We start from the raw sequence: 14,846 nt of genomic DNA, 5'->3' as shown, positions 1-14,846 counted from the left end.
TGAACTGATGAATTTCTCGTGGTTAACCGTGTTTATTTTAAAATACTTGCACAGACAGAAAATGTTTCTTCCTCTTTCTTGACTCCTGCCCACACAAGCAACTTTAGACAACTTTTCATCATGATCCAATGGCATTTATTGATCTAAAAAGTCATTAAACCCAAAATGTTTAAGAATATGAAGAATTTTGTCCACCAATTTGATAGGTCATGTACAAAGATGTATTAACATATAGGATGCATTTACAGTTTAACTTGAATTTCAGCATTTTAAGAGTGAAGTGCATTTTAAGTGCTCATAAATAAATGATATGATAAAAGTGTAATTTATTTATAAATAAATAAAAGTGGGTTTTTTAAACTTGGTTTTTATAGCCTTTCGTCCTGGAAACATTTTCTGTAGAATTATTGAGCAAGACACTAGCAAGATAGGAACTTATATTGAGTAAGACTGGATGTCGAAACTTTGACCGCAGACAGACAAGTTGTATTTTGACATCCTCAAGATAATTTTTGCCTTCAGTTTATTGGCGAATAGAAGAATAGCGACAAGAAGTGGTGGGCAGTAGAGGTGGGTGGGACAGGAAATGACCTCATCCAAAATCAGTTCACCCACACATAAGCGCCAGCCCAATGTGTCTCAATGTACGTCATCGCTCACAATCAATTATTTGCTAACATTGCTTAAAACAAAAACTCCTAAAAGGACATAGAGATTCAAAAGTATGAGATGGGAGGAGAAATTATATTCCAATGCTTTTTCATTTGCTCGCAAAAGTTTCATGCATGAGGAATGCAAAGGATTTGAGAGAAAACGCAAAAGCACTGAAATATAATTTCCACCACCATGTGACTTTAGGGGCTCCATTAAATGTTGTTTTAGTCAAGCTGATTAAACCAACATGATTGACCTCGTCTTAACACACGTACAGAAGTTGCTCTACAAATAATCATCACTGGTGACTTTAATAGACTGAGGTGTTCATCAAAGCTTTAATTGTATCCACTGTTGCACACGTTTGTTAGAATAGCCCAAATATTAATATTAACCCAGCTATCACATATAGTAGGTTATTCTGAGCTTAGGTCTACAATGACCCAGAAATGACCACACACAAGCTTGAATTTGGTAAAACTGATACAGCCTTTTTATTTGCTTACAGAAAACACATGAAGTCAAACGTTCAAATGACTTTAACAAACAAATTACCATGCAGTGACATCACAAAATGTGTTGTTGGTTCTTTGGCTCTTTCCTTTGTATTCATGCTCTTGTAATGAGAAAAAGATCACAGACACTGTATTCACTTGATTTAACGAATAATAAATAGTGAATTAGCATGCTAAATTGACAGCCCTACTCTCAGAATATTGTTTAATTGTTTGGCCTTTGTCTTCATGATGGTCTCATTTACTCATTTGACACGGCTGTAGATCACAGACGCCTCTTCCACAGTCTGCACATTTGATAGCCTAAAAACATCAAATAAAACAACAATCATGATGTTATGTATCAGAATACATGATGATTAAAGTCATTAAACAATTCAGATGTTTCTGAAACATCAGTGAGACACAAAGTTATTTAGAAAAAAATAAATACAGATTTAAAGAACTATAAATTCTCCTTTCATCAACACAAAAGTAACATGAGGGCGAGTTGATGGCAAACGTTTTATTTTTGCGTGAACTGTCTCTTTAAGCTCGTTCTTCTCACCTCAGGACAGAATCAGGCTGACGAATCCTGATATTGTCGTAGTGGCTTTCGTTCTCCTCTGCTCTCTTCGTCTCGGTCTTTCTGTGATGTTGGACAGTTGCGTACTGGATCTCCTCAGTATCTCTGCATTCAGGAGCATTTCCGTCTCTTCTGGGTTTGCTGGAAGTAACACTGGCGTACTGAGCGTCATCACAATCGGCTGATTCAGAAACATGAACGTCTCTCTCTGTTACGGTAGAGTACAGATTGTCCTGAAACGGAAGAAAATTAAATATTATTTATCAATCATATTTAAAGGCTGTTCACACAGAACATGTTTTTCCACCTCAGTGCACTACTTTTCCATTGGTTTTCTATGTAAGCTTGTGCTAGACCGACGTGTGTGACCGTTATAAACACGGCAGTGAAATTAAAATGCGGTAAACTTTTAAAAACACATCTCTAGACTTTTTAAAACTAGGGATTTTTTGTCTCTCGTTCCACTGACTTGTCTCTCATGTTTTGTGTGAATGGCCCTGTCTAACTAGATTCTTCACATGTTGTGTCTGAAAGATTTACCTGTTTTTCTGTGAGGTCTTCAGCTTTAGCACCTCTTCGTTTTCTCCTGATTTAACAGACATTAGTAATGAATCTTTAAAATTCAGCTTACAAGTTTAATCACATTAGGCTACATGAGGCATTTCCACCTGCACTAGTGTGAAAGTGAATTACATTCATACACTCACTGTAATCGGGAATGATTTTAATCAAACTTACATTATAAACAGAATGATGATGATGATGACGATGAAGAATCCTAAAAATGCTGTGATCCCCAACCAGACGAGCCAGCCATGACCACGATGTACTGAAAGATGAAAATTTTGAGTTCAGATTAAGTCTCAAAGCCACATACTATAACTGTCTTGAACCCTTTATAAAATAAAAGCTTCACCTGTGACAGTTACAGCGTTTGATCTCTGAGATCCATGTTGATTGTGAGCCTGACAGTAGAAGCGTCCACTCTGTAGTGCACTGAAACTCTGTCCAGATCCAACAGCTGAGGGTTCATTCTCCTTAAACCAGCTGAAGTTCAGAGCAGGAGGGTTTGAGTCACTGATGCAGTTCAGAGTCACTGAATCTCCCTCCACTATTACACCAGATCCATTTATCAACACTGAGATGCTCCTGGGTGGGTCTAATAATAATTAGCAGATTATTATTTTAACTCATATTACACATTTTTAAAATAATTTTTTGTAATAAATTAAAAACATTTTTTCTAATATGGACTGAATTTATCAAACGAAAAATTTGCATCTTATGTTTTATCATAAACTCACACATGACGTTTAAAGTCACAGCAGAGTATTTCTCTCCATGTTCATTGATGGACTTGCACTTGTATTCTCCTCTGTCATCAGAGCTGATCTTTGAGATGCTGTAGATTCTTCCAAATCCTACAAACGTTCCTCCTTTAAACCAGCTGATTTCTGCAGGAGGGTTTGAGTCACTGATGCAGTTCAGAGTCACTGAATCTCCCTCCACTATTACACCAGATGGACTGATGGACACTGAGACGCTCCTGGGAGGGTCTAATAACAATTATTATTATTATTAGTAGTAGTATTATTAAATTGTATTACATATGTTTTAAATGACTAATATGGACTGAATGTATCAAAACAGAAAATTTGCATCTTATGTTTATCATTAACTCACACATGACATTTAAAGTCACAGCAGAGTATTTCTCTCCATGTTCATTGATGGACTTGCACTTGTATTCTCCACTGTCATCAGAGCTGATCTTTGAGATGCTGTAGATTCTTCCTGATCCTACAAACGTTCCTCCTTTAAACCAGCTGATTTCTGCAGGAGGGTTTGAGTCACTGATGCAGTTCAGAGTCACTGAATCTCCCTCCACTATTACACGAGCTGGACTGATGGAGATCACATGATTCACTGGAGGATCTACAGGAGAAGCATATAGTATCACCCATCACTCGCCCCACCAAAGCACTTCTATTTCTGTTCTTACATACAGATAGTAGGGGCAGAATTTAGCATAAACAACATGAATCCATGGATCCTTGAGTCAAAAGGTCATGTCACTTATTAAGAAATAAGAAATATTAAGAAACAGTACTTTTTTCTGTGTGTGTGGTAGTCAGTAAATCAGTGCTGGATAGATTACTTACAAACTATAGTCGGTTACTGATTCCAAATTACATGACAAAAATTGTAGTTAGTAACATAATTGTTAGGTGTGGCTGTAGAAAGTGCTAGTGATTCCCTTATACGGGAATGGGTGGAATGAGGTAATTAGGGCCGGTGTATTTAAGTGTGTAGACATGAAGCTCTAGAATGTATGCTTTGTCATACCCGCCCCTCTTCCGGTTACCGGTGTCACTATAGTCGAGGTAAGTGACGGAGGTTATGCACGGCTTCGTGTGGTTTTAAAGTGTTTAGAGTGTGTGTTTTTATCTTTGAAGTGATTGCTGTAGCCGTCCCTATGCGTCCCTCATTGTTGTGGTCCGTTACCAGGCATCAACGAAACGTTGGATGCCCTTTCTGGGGCCCATTGGTTCTCTACTCTCGACTTAGTCAGCGGCTACAATCAAGTTCCTGTTGCCGAGAAGGATAAAGCCAAGACGGCCTTTTGTACACCTTTTGGATTATTCGAGTTTAACCGTATGCCTTTCGGCCTCTGCAACGCCCCAAGTGCATTCCAGCGCCTCATGCAACGCTTGTTTGGGGAACAGCACTGTCAATCTCTGTTACTTTACCTGGATGACGTTGTGGTTTTCTCTTCTTCCATTTCACAACATCTGGAGTGATTAGAGGGAGTGTTAAGCCGACTGGGACAGGAAGGACTTAACCCCCTGAGGTCGGCAATCACGCCGGCGTGATCTGCTCGTTTTTTTTTTATATCAGTGCAAAATACTCTGTTGATTTTGATTTTACATACTTGTATTGTACATCATTCAAAACTGTTAAATGTCTTCTTTTATTTGTGTACACTCATAATAAAAACAAAATGTTGTGTTTTTCGTAAAACAAAGAAAATAAACATGATGCGCGTTCTGCCGTCTCTCTCAATGTGAAACTCATTCTGAAACGCGACAGAAAATGACCTGTAACTCAGCGAATGTTTGTCACACAGACTTGAAACGCATGTCTATACAACGCTTGGAATCTCTATTTTTAAAGTATGTAAATTATATAAAAAACAAATATTCTATTTTTAAGTAATCCATACGAAAGCAGCGGCATGTACAGTTTCTCAAACGCATCCTCATTAAATTTAATTTGAACACGCCTACGCGCGCACGAGCGATTGACATGCAAATGATCCATGCGGAGAAACGCAGACCTGTATACGCCCTCATCACCTCAAAACAAAGAAGCAGAGACTTCGTAACTTACTCCTTACTGTGTTTGAAAGACGCGCCAGAGCTTACATTGGATTTAGGCTACCTCAGAAGAAGAAGAAACGCGATTTGAAGACAAGAAAGATTTAAGGTAAGAATTTTTTACATATTAGTTTGTTATTGTTGCATAAATGTCACATTGCAGTTGAACTGTTGCTAGATATATGGGGAATATTATCATATTTAGACCCGTGTTTACTGTTAAGCCTACTGTGTTTGTGGATATCTGGTCAAACGTAGATATGTATGGTAACCATAATGTTTTATATTTGAGCGCGATCGCGTTTGAATGTATCATATTTTTGCTGCGCGATCGCGTTTGAATGTATCATTTGAAAATTTGAAAAGCAAAACACACCAAACGTTTCCTTCATGTTTTTACTATTATCTCATTTCATATCATAATAACGAATGGAAACATTTGAAGTAACATGATAATCAATATACTTTTCTCTAGCTTGGTTGTTACTGAAATATTTTGGAAGATTTATACTGCTATCAATTGTTATTATTATTTTACCCAGCACTGCGCATAGCCTATGCCTACAAGGCACAACAAACCTGGTGTTTGTTATATTATATATTGTTGGAAACATTTGTGTGTGTGTGTGTGTGTGTGTGTATTTTGTGAATTTTAAAAAGCAATTTTAACCAGAAAAATCTAATATTTATTTGCAAAATCGTGCAGGCCTTTCTCTTGATATCAGTATGTTCACTTTTTTTTCAGGGCCCAGATGCCACTGAGTCCTGCCGACTTCAACATTCACATGAGTCTCTGGAACATGAACATGGTAAAGTGAAAATCAAACACCTTGGAAATTAAAGGTATGTACAGTGTTTTTAGGAATGGCACAAAGGTCTGTCTTTGAAGTGTTTTTTTTTGGCATTTGTTGTGTATCTTTGGGTTATGTTGTGTTGTAAATAAATCCAAACAATTTAAAAGCCATTCTTTTTTAAATCTCCTCATTTACAGTATTGTGCAAGGTTGCTCAGAATGACAGGGCTATTAGGAGCTATATTAGGATAGCTCCTAATAGGGCCGTTGGGGAGGTTCTTTGTCTTTCTCAGGTGAGAAAAAACATACATATTAATGAGCTGCCGCATAAGGCTTTCTAACACAAAACACGTCGTAAAAAATTTAAATCAATATATTGTCTTCTCTGAATGAGCAGTCAGGGTGATTTTCACATAGTTTTGCAGCAAATATTCTAGGCTACGTGGTACTATGTTCAAAAGTCTTGTGAAGAAATAATCAGTATGGGTTTCATGAGCTTATTTCAGTGAGAATTTATTTTTGTATTTTCACAAACCACGCATAAATGTCATTATCTCAAAACTACAAACTTTTACATACATGCTGTTGATATATTATTGTAGCAGAGTTTGTGCTGAATACAGTGTACTTAGACTTTAGCCATGAAAATGTCACAAGTAACAGAAATAACCAGAAATGTCAGAGCATGTCAGAACACCTCCAGGGCCCAGAAAACAGCTCAGACCTCAGAGGGTTAAAGCCAAGCTTCGTGGAGGGCTTTGTGAAAATGGCCGCACCCTTACATAAGTTAGTAGCAGAGTTGGCTGGTACGAGGGCTTGGAAAAGCACCGGACGGGACTTCGCTGTGGCCTGGATAGAGGCCTGTGAGCAGAGGTTTGAAGGACTGAAAGCTAAACTCACCTCCACCCCAGTATTGGCTTATGACAATTTCGCACTACCTTTTATCCTGGAAGTGGACGCTAGCCATAATGGCTTGGGAGCAGTCCTGTCACAAGAACAGGATGGCAAAGTCCGGCCTAAAGCCTACGCAAGTCGTGGCCTTCGCCCCCCTGAACGTAATATGTATAACTACAGTTCAATGAAATTAGAGTTCTTGGCCTTGAAATGGGCAGTTACCAAAAAGTTCTGCGAGTATCTCTTGGGACAAAAGTGCATAATCTACACCGACAATAATCCTTTGAGTCATCTTGCCTCTGCCAAGTTGGGAACAACGGAGCAGCGATGGGTGGCCCAATTGTCATGCTTTGAATACAAAATTTGATACCGGTCTGGCAGAGTAAATAGGAATGCTGATGCTTTATCTCAACAGTATTTGCCAAAGAATACCACCACCTCTGTTCCAGAATCTCTGCAGCAGACCGGAGTTGTACTACCATCTCAGGTAATCCAAATGGCCATCTTTGTCTTACCCCATCATTCTGCCTCTGATATATGTTCTCTGCAGTGGTCAGACCCGGATATTCAAGCTATTTGGACTCTTCGGAAGCAGAAGATGTACTCTAGTTTGGTGATGCATCAAGCACTATCCACCAAGGAGTTGGCGTTACTACAGCACTGGGATCGTCTGGTGGAGATGGATGGAGTATTACATCGTCGCATCCTTCGACCTAATGGGGGTGAGGAGTAGTTTCAAGTAGTTCAACCAGCAGTGTTGAAGCAAGATGTACTTACCCAGTTACACCATGACCATGGGCATCAGGGGGTAGAACGGACTATGGAGTTGGTCCGTCGATGCTGCTTTTGGCCGGGAATGGCTGCGGAAGTGAAGCGCTGGTGCCAAGAGTGCGAGAGGTGTCAAGTGGCAAAGCATACGAATCCAGCTACCCCTAGTTGCATGGGACACCTTTAGATTCGAGAACATGAGGCCTGACTTCAGGTTGCATTTGAGGGTGCTAGAGAGAGACTGGCCAGTGCTGCCTCATGCCGCAAGGACTATCATGACAAGAGGGTGAAGAAGGATCCACTGTATGAAGTTCAGCGAGCCCTTACGAGTCATTACTTGCGTAATGTTGGGGTAAGGGGCCGTCACAAAATTCAAGATCTTTGGAGCTTTACTGTTTACCAGGTACTGAAGGCGCCTAAAGAAAAAGGAGTGGTGTATTCAATTGCACCTGTGAACGATCTTGGGAAGGTGGACACGTACATCGTACTATGCTGAAGGCCCAATTGCAGCCAGAGCCCCAGGACATTCCTCAGGACAGTCCATCGGTGACGGCTGTGCCACCTCAGGAAGGTGTTAATGATGATTTGTGGCTTTTAGTATCTACCAGCTTAGATGGTCCAAGTACAAGTGCTGCCCCTACAAGGTCTTCTCCCGACAACCTTTTAACATCAGCAGATGTCCCAGTGTTGCCCTCGGTTACCCCAGATGCTCAGGAGTTAAGGCTGTTGACCCCTCCTACTGCTCTGCTTGACGGTCCAGTTTCAAGTTTGCCAGCTGAGACTCAACCATCTTTACGACGGACGGCTCGCTCGACTGCCGGGCAACATTCTAATTTGTACCATCTTCCGCAGACGGTACAGGGAGTCACTGGTGGGACTGTTTGCTCTTCCAGGGTTGCATCTCAGACCGTTTCGGCTTTGTTTAGGCCCTGGCACGTTGGGGCGCCGATAAAAGAAGGGGGGGGGGGGGGGTGGAATGTAGTAATAGGGGATTTTCCTTTCCCTTTTTGCGTTTGTTACCCTTATACGGGAATGGGTGGAATGAGGTAATTAGGGCCGGTGTATTTAAGTGTGTAGACTGGAAGCCCTAGAATGTAGGCTTTGTCATTCCCGCCCCTCTTGCGGTTACCGGTGTCACTATAGTCGAGGTAAGTGACGGAGGTTATGCACGGCTTTGTGTGGTTTTAAAGTGTATCTTTGAAGTGATTGTTGTAGCCGTCTCTGAGTCGTGCCCTTGGAGTTGCGTTAAGCGCTCATTGAAAGCTTTAAGGTATGTCGGCTATCGCAATGTGTTGTGGTGTGGCTTCTATGGTGTTAGTCGAGTTTAATGGGGGTTATTGTGTGTTTTAGCGGAACATTCGCGAGTGCATCCTGACATCGTGACGTGTGATTCTCGTGTGGTATGTATGATTTAGTGAATGTTTTGTATCTCTTGATTGGAGTAAATCCTTGTCTGATTGTTATGTTTTGTTTTGCAGTCTCTCGCGTACCACATGATGGTTAACCCTCTGAGGTCTGAGCTGTTTTCTGGGCCCTGGAGGTGTTCTGACATGCTCTGACATTTCTGGTTATTTCTGTTACTTGTGACATTTTCATGGCTAAAGTCTAATTACACTGTATTCAGCACAAACTCTGCTACAATAATATATCAACAGCATGTATGTAAAAGTTTGTAGTTTTGAGATAATGACATTTATGCGTGGTTTGTGAAAATACAAAAATAAATTCTCACTGAAATAAGGCCATGAAACCCATACTGATTATTTCTTCACAAGACTTTTGAAAATTGTATGACGTAGCCTAGAATATTTGCTGCAAAACTATGTGAAAATCACCCTGACTGCTCATTCAGAGAAGACAATATATTGATTTAAAAATTTTACGACGTGTTTTGTGTGAATAAGCCTTATGCGAGAGCTCATTAATATGTATGGCTTTTCTCACCTGAGAAAGACAAAGACACTCCCCTAACGGCCCTATTAGGAGCTATCAGGCCCCTATCATTCTGAGCAACCTTGCACAATACTGTAAATGAGGAGATTTAAAAAAGAATGGCTTTTAGATTGTTTGGATTTATTTACACAACATAATCCAAATAGACACAACAAATGGCAAAAAAGCACTTATTGAAAGACAGAGACCTTTGTGCCATTCTTAAAAACATTGTACATACCTTTCATTTCCAAGGTGTTTGATTTTCACTTTACCATGTTCATGTTCCAGAGACTCATGTGAATGTTGAAGTCGGCAGGACTCAGTGGCATCTGGGCCCTGAAAAAAAAGTGAACATACTGATATCAAGAGAAAGGCCTGCACGATTATAAATATTAGATTTTTCTGGTTAAAATTGCTTTTTAAAATTCACAAAATACACACACACACACACACACACACACACACACACACACAAATGTTTCCAACAATATATAATATAATGAACACCAGGTTTGTTGTGCCTTGTAGGCATAGGCTATGCGCAGTGCTGGGTAAAATAATAATAACAATAGATAGCAGTATAAATCTTCCAAAATATTTCAGTAACAACCAAGCTAGAGAAAAATATATTGATTATCATGTTACTTCAAATGTTTCCATTCGTTATGATGATATGAAATGAGATAATAGTAAAAACATGAAGCCGTTTGGTGTGTTTTGCTTTTCAAATTTTCAAATGATACATTCAAACGCGATCGCGCTGCAAAATCTGATACATTCAAACGCGATCGCGCTCAAATATAAAACATTATGGTTACCACGTTTGACCAGATATCCACAAACACAGTAGGCCTAACAGTAAACACGGGTCTAAATATTATAATATTCCCCATATATCTAGCAACAGTTCAACTGCAATGTGACATTTATGCAACAATAACAAACATGTAAGAATTTCTTACCTTAAATCTTTCTTGTCTTCAAATCGCGTTCTTCTTCTTCTGAGGTAGCCTAAATCCAATGTAAGCTCAGGCGCGTCTTTCAAACTCGACGAAAAGTGAAGTGCAGTGTTTTGGTGTTTTGTTGTTGAGGTAACGAGCGCGTTCGCGTTCCATGTGGAGATTTGCATGTGAATATCTTTTGCGCGAGTGGGCGTGGCCAAATTAACTGTAATGAGCAAGCGTTTGAGAAGCTGGACATCTTGTTGGTTTTATACAAATTACTTAAACAGAAAATATTTGTTTTCGTTTTGAACCCGATCATTTAAAAGTACATACTTAAATGTTTATAAAGGTGTATGGCTCATAAATGTGTGACAAGTATTCGCTGAGTTTTGTTTCAGTTTATAGACGTGCTCAATAAAAAAAAGTTCACCGCGACGGAGAGGCAGAACGCACACCCTGTTTATTTTCATTATTTTACAAAAGCACACCGTTTTGATTTGATTGTAAGTGGACACATACAAAAGTAGAAATATCACAGATTCTTTTTTTATATTTCTTTTTTCTGTATGACCATAAATGACGGAGTAATTTAAGTTTATAGTGCTACAATGTGGAGAAAATCCAGCAAAACGCGCCCGCGCGTTTGCCGACCTCAGAGGGTTAACTCAGGTCGCGCTGCTGTTTTTCGTGAACGGATACTTTTCTCAGGTTCCCATAACTTCATTAGTCTCTGTGTTTTGTTTTTCATTTTTATGGTTTGGGTTATTTTGTTATTTCTGTATGTCAGTTGGTTTGACCAGTGTGATTTGGGCCGTAGTGGCCGTGTGGTGTAATTATCTAGCAGCGCGTAGTGTGTCCATCTAATCGTCACCCGTTGAGTACTTTGGGGTCCTCAAGGACGGGTTATCCGTGCACCAACTGATTTGGTCAATCATCATAGTTGTGTCTAATGTGATTGTTGTGACGATTTTGTATTTGTACCGCACCCACTCATTTCTCTTTGTTTCTTTTGGTTCGAGTCAAGGCTGAGTGCGCCGAGGGCGAGGCTAGTCACTTGGGTGAAACACATTTGCTGTGAGTTTGGAGCACCAGGGTTTGAGCACCTCTTCCTATTTTGTTTGCCATGCACACATGTGGTTGAGAGCACAATTTATTACAGCTAGGTTGCCACCCCTAAGGTAAGCTTTAGTCTTGCAGTTTCTATTATTTTTGTTATTAATTCTTTTTTTTTTTTTTTTTTTGGTGGGAACGGCACAGTATTTTTTTCTTTTGTGATGTTTGGTTTGATGTGATTCAGTGTTTGAATCAGGCGGGTCTGGAGGAATGTTCTTTTAACATTGTGATATTCCTAATATTGTTATAATAAACTTGCCAGTGCTTTATACCATGATTAAATGATGCCAGTGAAATATTCTTTCTTTTAAATAAAATTATTCATTTGTTTATTGGACGACACGACTCTGTTTTTTCTCTGCACCACTGACCCTGTGTTCCTTTCATATTTCCTTGGGTGCAATTCCCAAGATGGCGTTGTCAGTACAATCTGGGTTTAAGCATATCGAAAATACCGCTCTGGTCACATTCGGTTCTTGAACGAATTGTTCTTTTGAGCCGGTAGGAAGTAACCAGTCGAGCTGGTTCATTAATCAAACTGAATCGAACTTTAGTTCCAGGTTAATGATACAAAACACACAAGCTAAAGCATATCCCACTCAAAAAGACCCCACTGTCGAAGTTTGCCAAGGATTACCGAGGATGGCGTAGTGCCATCATTGCTTGATGACATATGGAACAGACGAATCGTTTTTTTCAACCAACTGTCTACTGTCGAATAAACTGGCTCGCGGAAATGAATCAGACTTTTCATCACAAGAAAGCAACCGATGCAGGAGATTCATAGAAATAAACAGTCCTTATTCATGAATCTCATTGGTCAGCTCACAGTTGCCTCACAGCAGGAGTGCTTTCAGTTTGCATGTTCTCCCGTGTCAGCGTGGGTTTCTTCCAGGGTACTTCGGTTTCCCCCACACCACACCACAGCTAGTAGTCGCTGTGCGAGTAAACCTCACTCCTCTGATCTCAATAGGCGCTCATTCGACAGAGGTAATTCAGCCTATTTGTGTAAATTCAAAGTTTTATAGTTGATTGGCTAACTATAGCATGGTTGTGGATAATGCTAGAACGACGTCTAGGATACTTTTCCTCACGTCAATGATGAAAAAGGATTGTTACCTTGTAAATAATACAGCCACCGTAGAAGTTAAAACGCCCTCGGAATAGGAGGGGCTGGAAAGTAATATTCAGTTGGTAGTCATATACAATTTCACCACTAGATGGGAGAAAATCTTACACAGTGTAGCTTTAAAAAAGAGAAAAAAATGTTGAGGTACTTACAATAGAAGTGAATAGGGGTTAATTTTGGAGAATTTAAAGGCATAAATATGAATCTTATTATTTCATAAAAGCATTTACAATCAGTATGTTGTTCAAATATGTGCATTATTTGAGCTTTAAAGGTGTTTAAACCATTATTTGAACAGCTGTTTTAGTGTGTTGTGTTTATGGTGTGGCGTTGCCATGACAAGGGAGTAAAATTTAATATAACATGAAATGTTAAAATCCCACATATTGTTCATGTTTTGTGACTGTACTATTGAAACAGTGAGCATTTAAATGTTTTAAATATTAGCCCCAATTACTATCATTTTTATTAAAAAGGAGGGACGAGTGAACTCTACTGGCTTTGGAAAGAAAACTTCAAAGAACATACTCACACATGACATTGAGCTGAACATCAGGAGAGATGTGAGTGTGTCCATCTACAGCACAGCTATATCTGTCTGAATCCTCTCTTCTGACTGGATTGAGGGAGAGTTTGTTACTGTATTTATTCTCAGTTAATATCTTCATTGAGTTTCTGTACCAGATGAATGTTGCTCTGTCAGTCAGAGCGCAGCTGCTTTTACATCTCAGAGTGACTGAATCTCCCTCTGTCACTCTCTCAGGAGACTCCACCTGAAGATCTGAACACAACACACACATTATATCTAGTGCTGCTGTCATACACTGATTATTATTCAACATAATGCACAGAAGAAGAGGTAAACCTCACCAAAGTCACCTGTGACAGTAAGAGTCACTCCAGGATTACCAATCCATTTTCCACCAGGTTTATCAGTGATGAATCTGAAATAGTACATGTGTGAATCCGTCAGTGTCACATGACTCAGTCTGACGGTGCAGTTCTGCTGTTGATCTCCCAGATACTGAAGCCTCTGACTGTATTCAGGGTCATTAGACAGATCTGGAGGCTCTTCACTATTTTTATTAGTCCAGAACACTTTCTTGATCTGATATCCAGTAGGGTATGTATAAGTGCAGCTCATTGTCACTGTTGAGTCCTTTAGTGCACAGATGTGTGAAGCACTGTAACTCACACTCCAACCCCACGCGCTACAAACTCCTGAAACACAACATTTATAAGGCAACAAGGATAGGAAACAACAACAGAAGGAAACAAATACCCATCTATGAGTTAAACAGGACCATACACTATCATTAAAACTTGTTTTTCTTTACAAAACTAGTGTTTATAAATGAAGAATTACACTTATGGTGTGATCTGTGTAAAACCTACAGCCACCAGACAGAAGGTGATGAAATGCAGGAAGCAGAACATTGAACACTAACCATGAAACATGTTATGCTCGAAATGTTAGCAGCTTCATCAGTTTATATCAGCATAACCTGAATAATGCCATTTTCTTTACAAGCAAAAAATAAATCACAGAAATTTCCCTCCATTATAGCAGACATTTTACCAGTGCTATGTTTCCTGGGGCACCAGCAGTGCTAACTTGCTAACAGCAGTGCTAACTGATCCATGTTAACTAGCCAAAACCTTTTACTCTTAGTTAGTAATGGACTCATATGTCATTTACAGGAGAGACTCACCTGGAATCAGGAGCAGAAACACCAGAGCAAGAGTTATCAGTGACATCACAGGAAACTAAATTTACACAACAGTTCAATATGTCATCTTTCATTTCATCAAAACTATAATAACAGCCGTTTATTGCATTATAAACACTGCAAAAATGATACAAATACTTTACAATCTTCACTGTTAGTAGATTTCCACAGATGAAACTCATTTAAAGATAATGTTAGGAACACATGAGTCATCTAACAGAGGTTATTATGAAAGAAAATGTTTCTCACTTCCATTTTCTTGTGTGGAGATTAATTAGTTAGACAATATTAATTACTGAACAAGTGAATCTCTTACCGTTTTGTAGTTTCAGCCGCTGTAAACAGACTCCAGGAAAGTGAAGTGCAAATGCAAGCTGAAAACTTTCTTCTGCTATTTTACAGTTTTTTTCCTTCCTCTTTTTAAAGTCT

At 39.4% G+C, this 14,846-nt stretch overlaps 1 protein-coding gene across 1 annotated transcript; it reads right to left on the bottom strand.

Annotated features, from left to right (window-relative positions):
* Positions 1–1,127: 1,127 nt before the first annotated feature.
* LOC307146382 (B-cell receptor CD22-like) lies at positions 1,128–14,846 on the bottom strand. The gene is made up of 11 exons (XM_079850323.1): positions 14,734–14,846; positions 14,400–14,454; positions 13,558–13,908; positions 13,220–13,468; positions 3,418–3,669; positions 3,039–3,290; positions 2,651–2,893; positions 2,473–2,563; positions 2,275–2,320; positions 1,717–1,967; positions 1,128–1,472 (listed from the first exon to the last, which is right to left on the bottom strand). The coding sequence occupies exons 2-11, from the start codon at positions 14,443–14,445 to the stop codon at positions 1,415–1,417; spliced, it is 1,839 nt and encodes a 612-aa protein (XP_079706449.1). The 5' UTR covers positions 14,446–14,454; positions 14,734–14,846; the 3' UTR covers positions 1,128–1,414.

This window comes from Squalius cephalus (genome assembly GCF_949319135.1).
Source record: "Squalius cephalus genome assembly, chromosome: 2".
Taxonomy (NCBI): domain Eukaryota; kingdom Metazoa; phylum Chordata; class Actinopteri; order Cypriniformes; family Leuciscidae; genus Squalius; species Squalius cephalus.
Note: the sequence above shows the minus strand (reverse complement) of the source record. Positions and strands in the feature narration are given on the sequence as shown.

Excerpts from the sequence above, each read along its gene's own strand:
- LOC307146382 (XM_079850323.1), bottom strand. The coding sequence starts at position 14,445 with ATGTCACTGATAACTCTTGCTCTGGTGTTTCTGCTCCTGATTCCAG. Across the intron at positions 3,291-3,417 it reads TGTGACTTTAAATGTCATGT|ACCCTCCCAGGAGCGTCTCA; the intron begins GTGAGTTAATGA and ends AATTGTTATTAG. Across the intron at positions 1,473-1,716 it reads CAGCCTGATTCTGTCCTGAG|GCTATCAAATGTGCAGACTG; the intron begins GTGAGAAGAACG and ends TGATGTTTTTAG.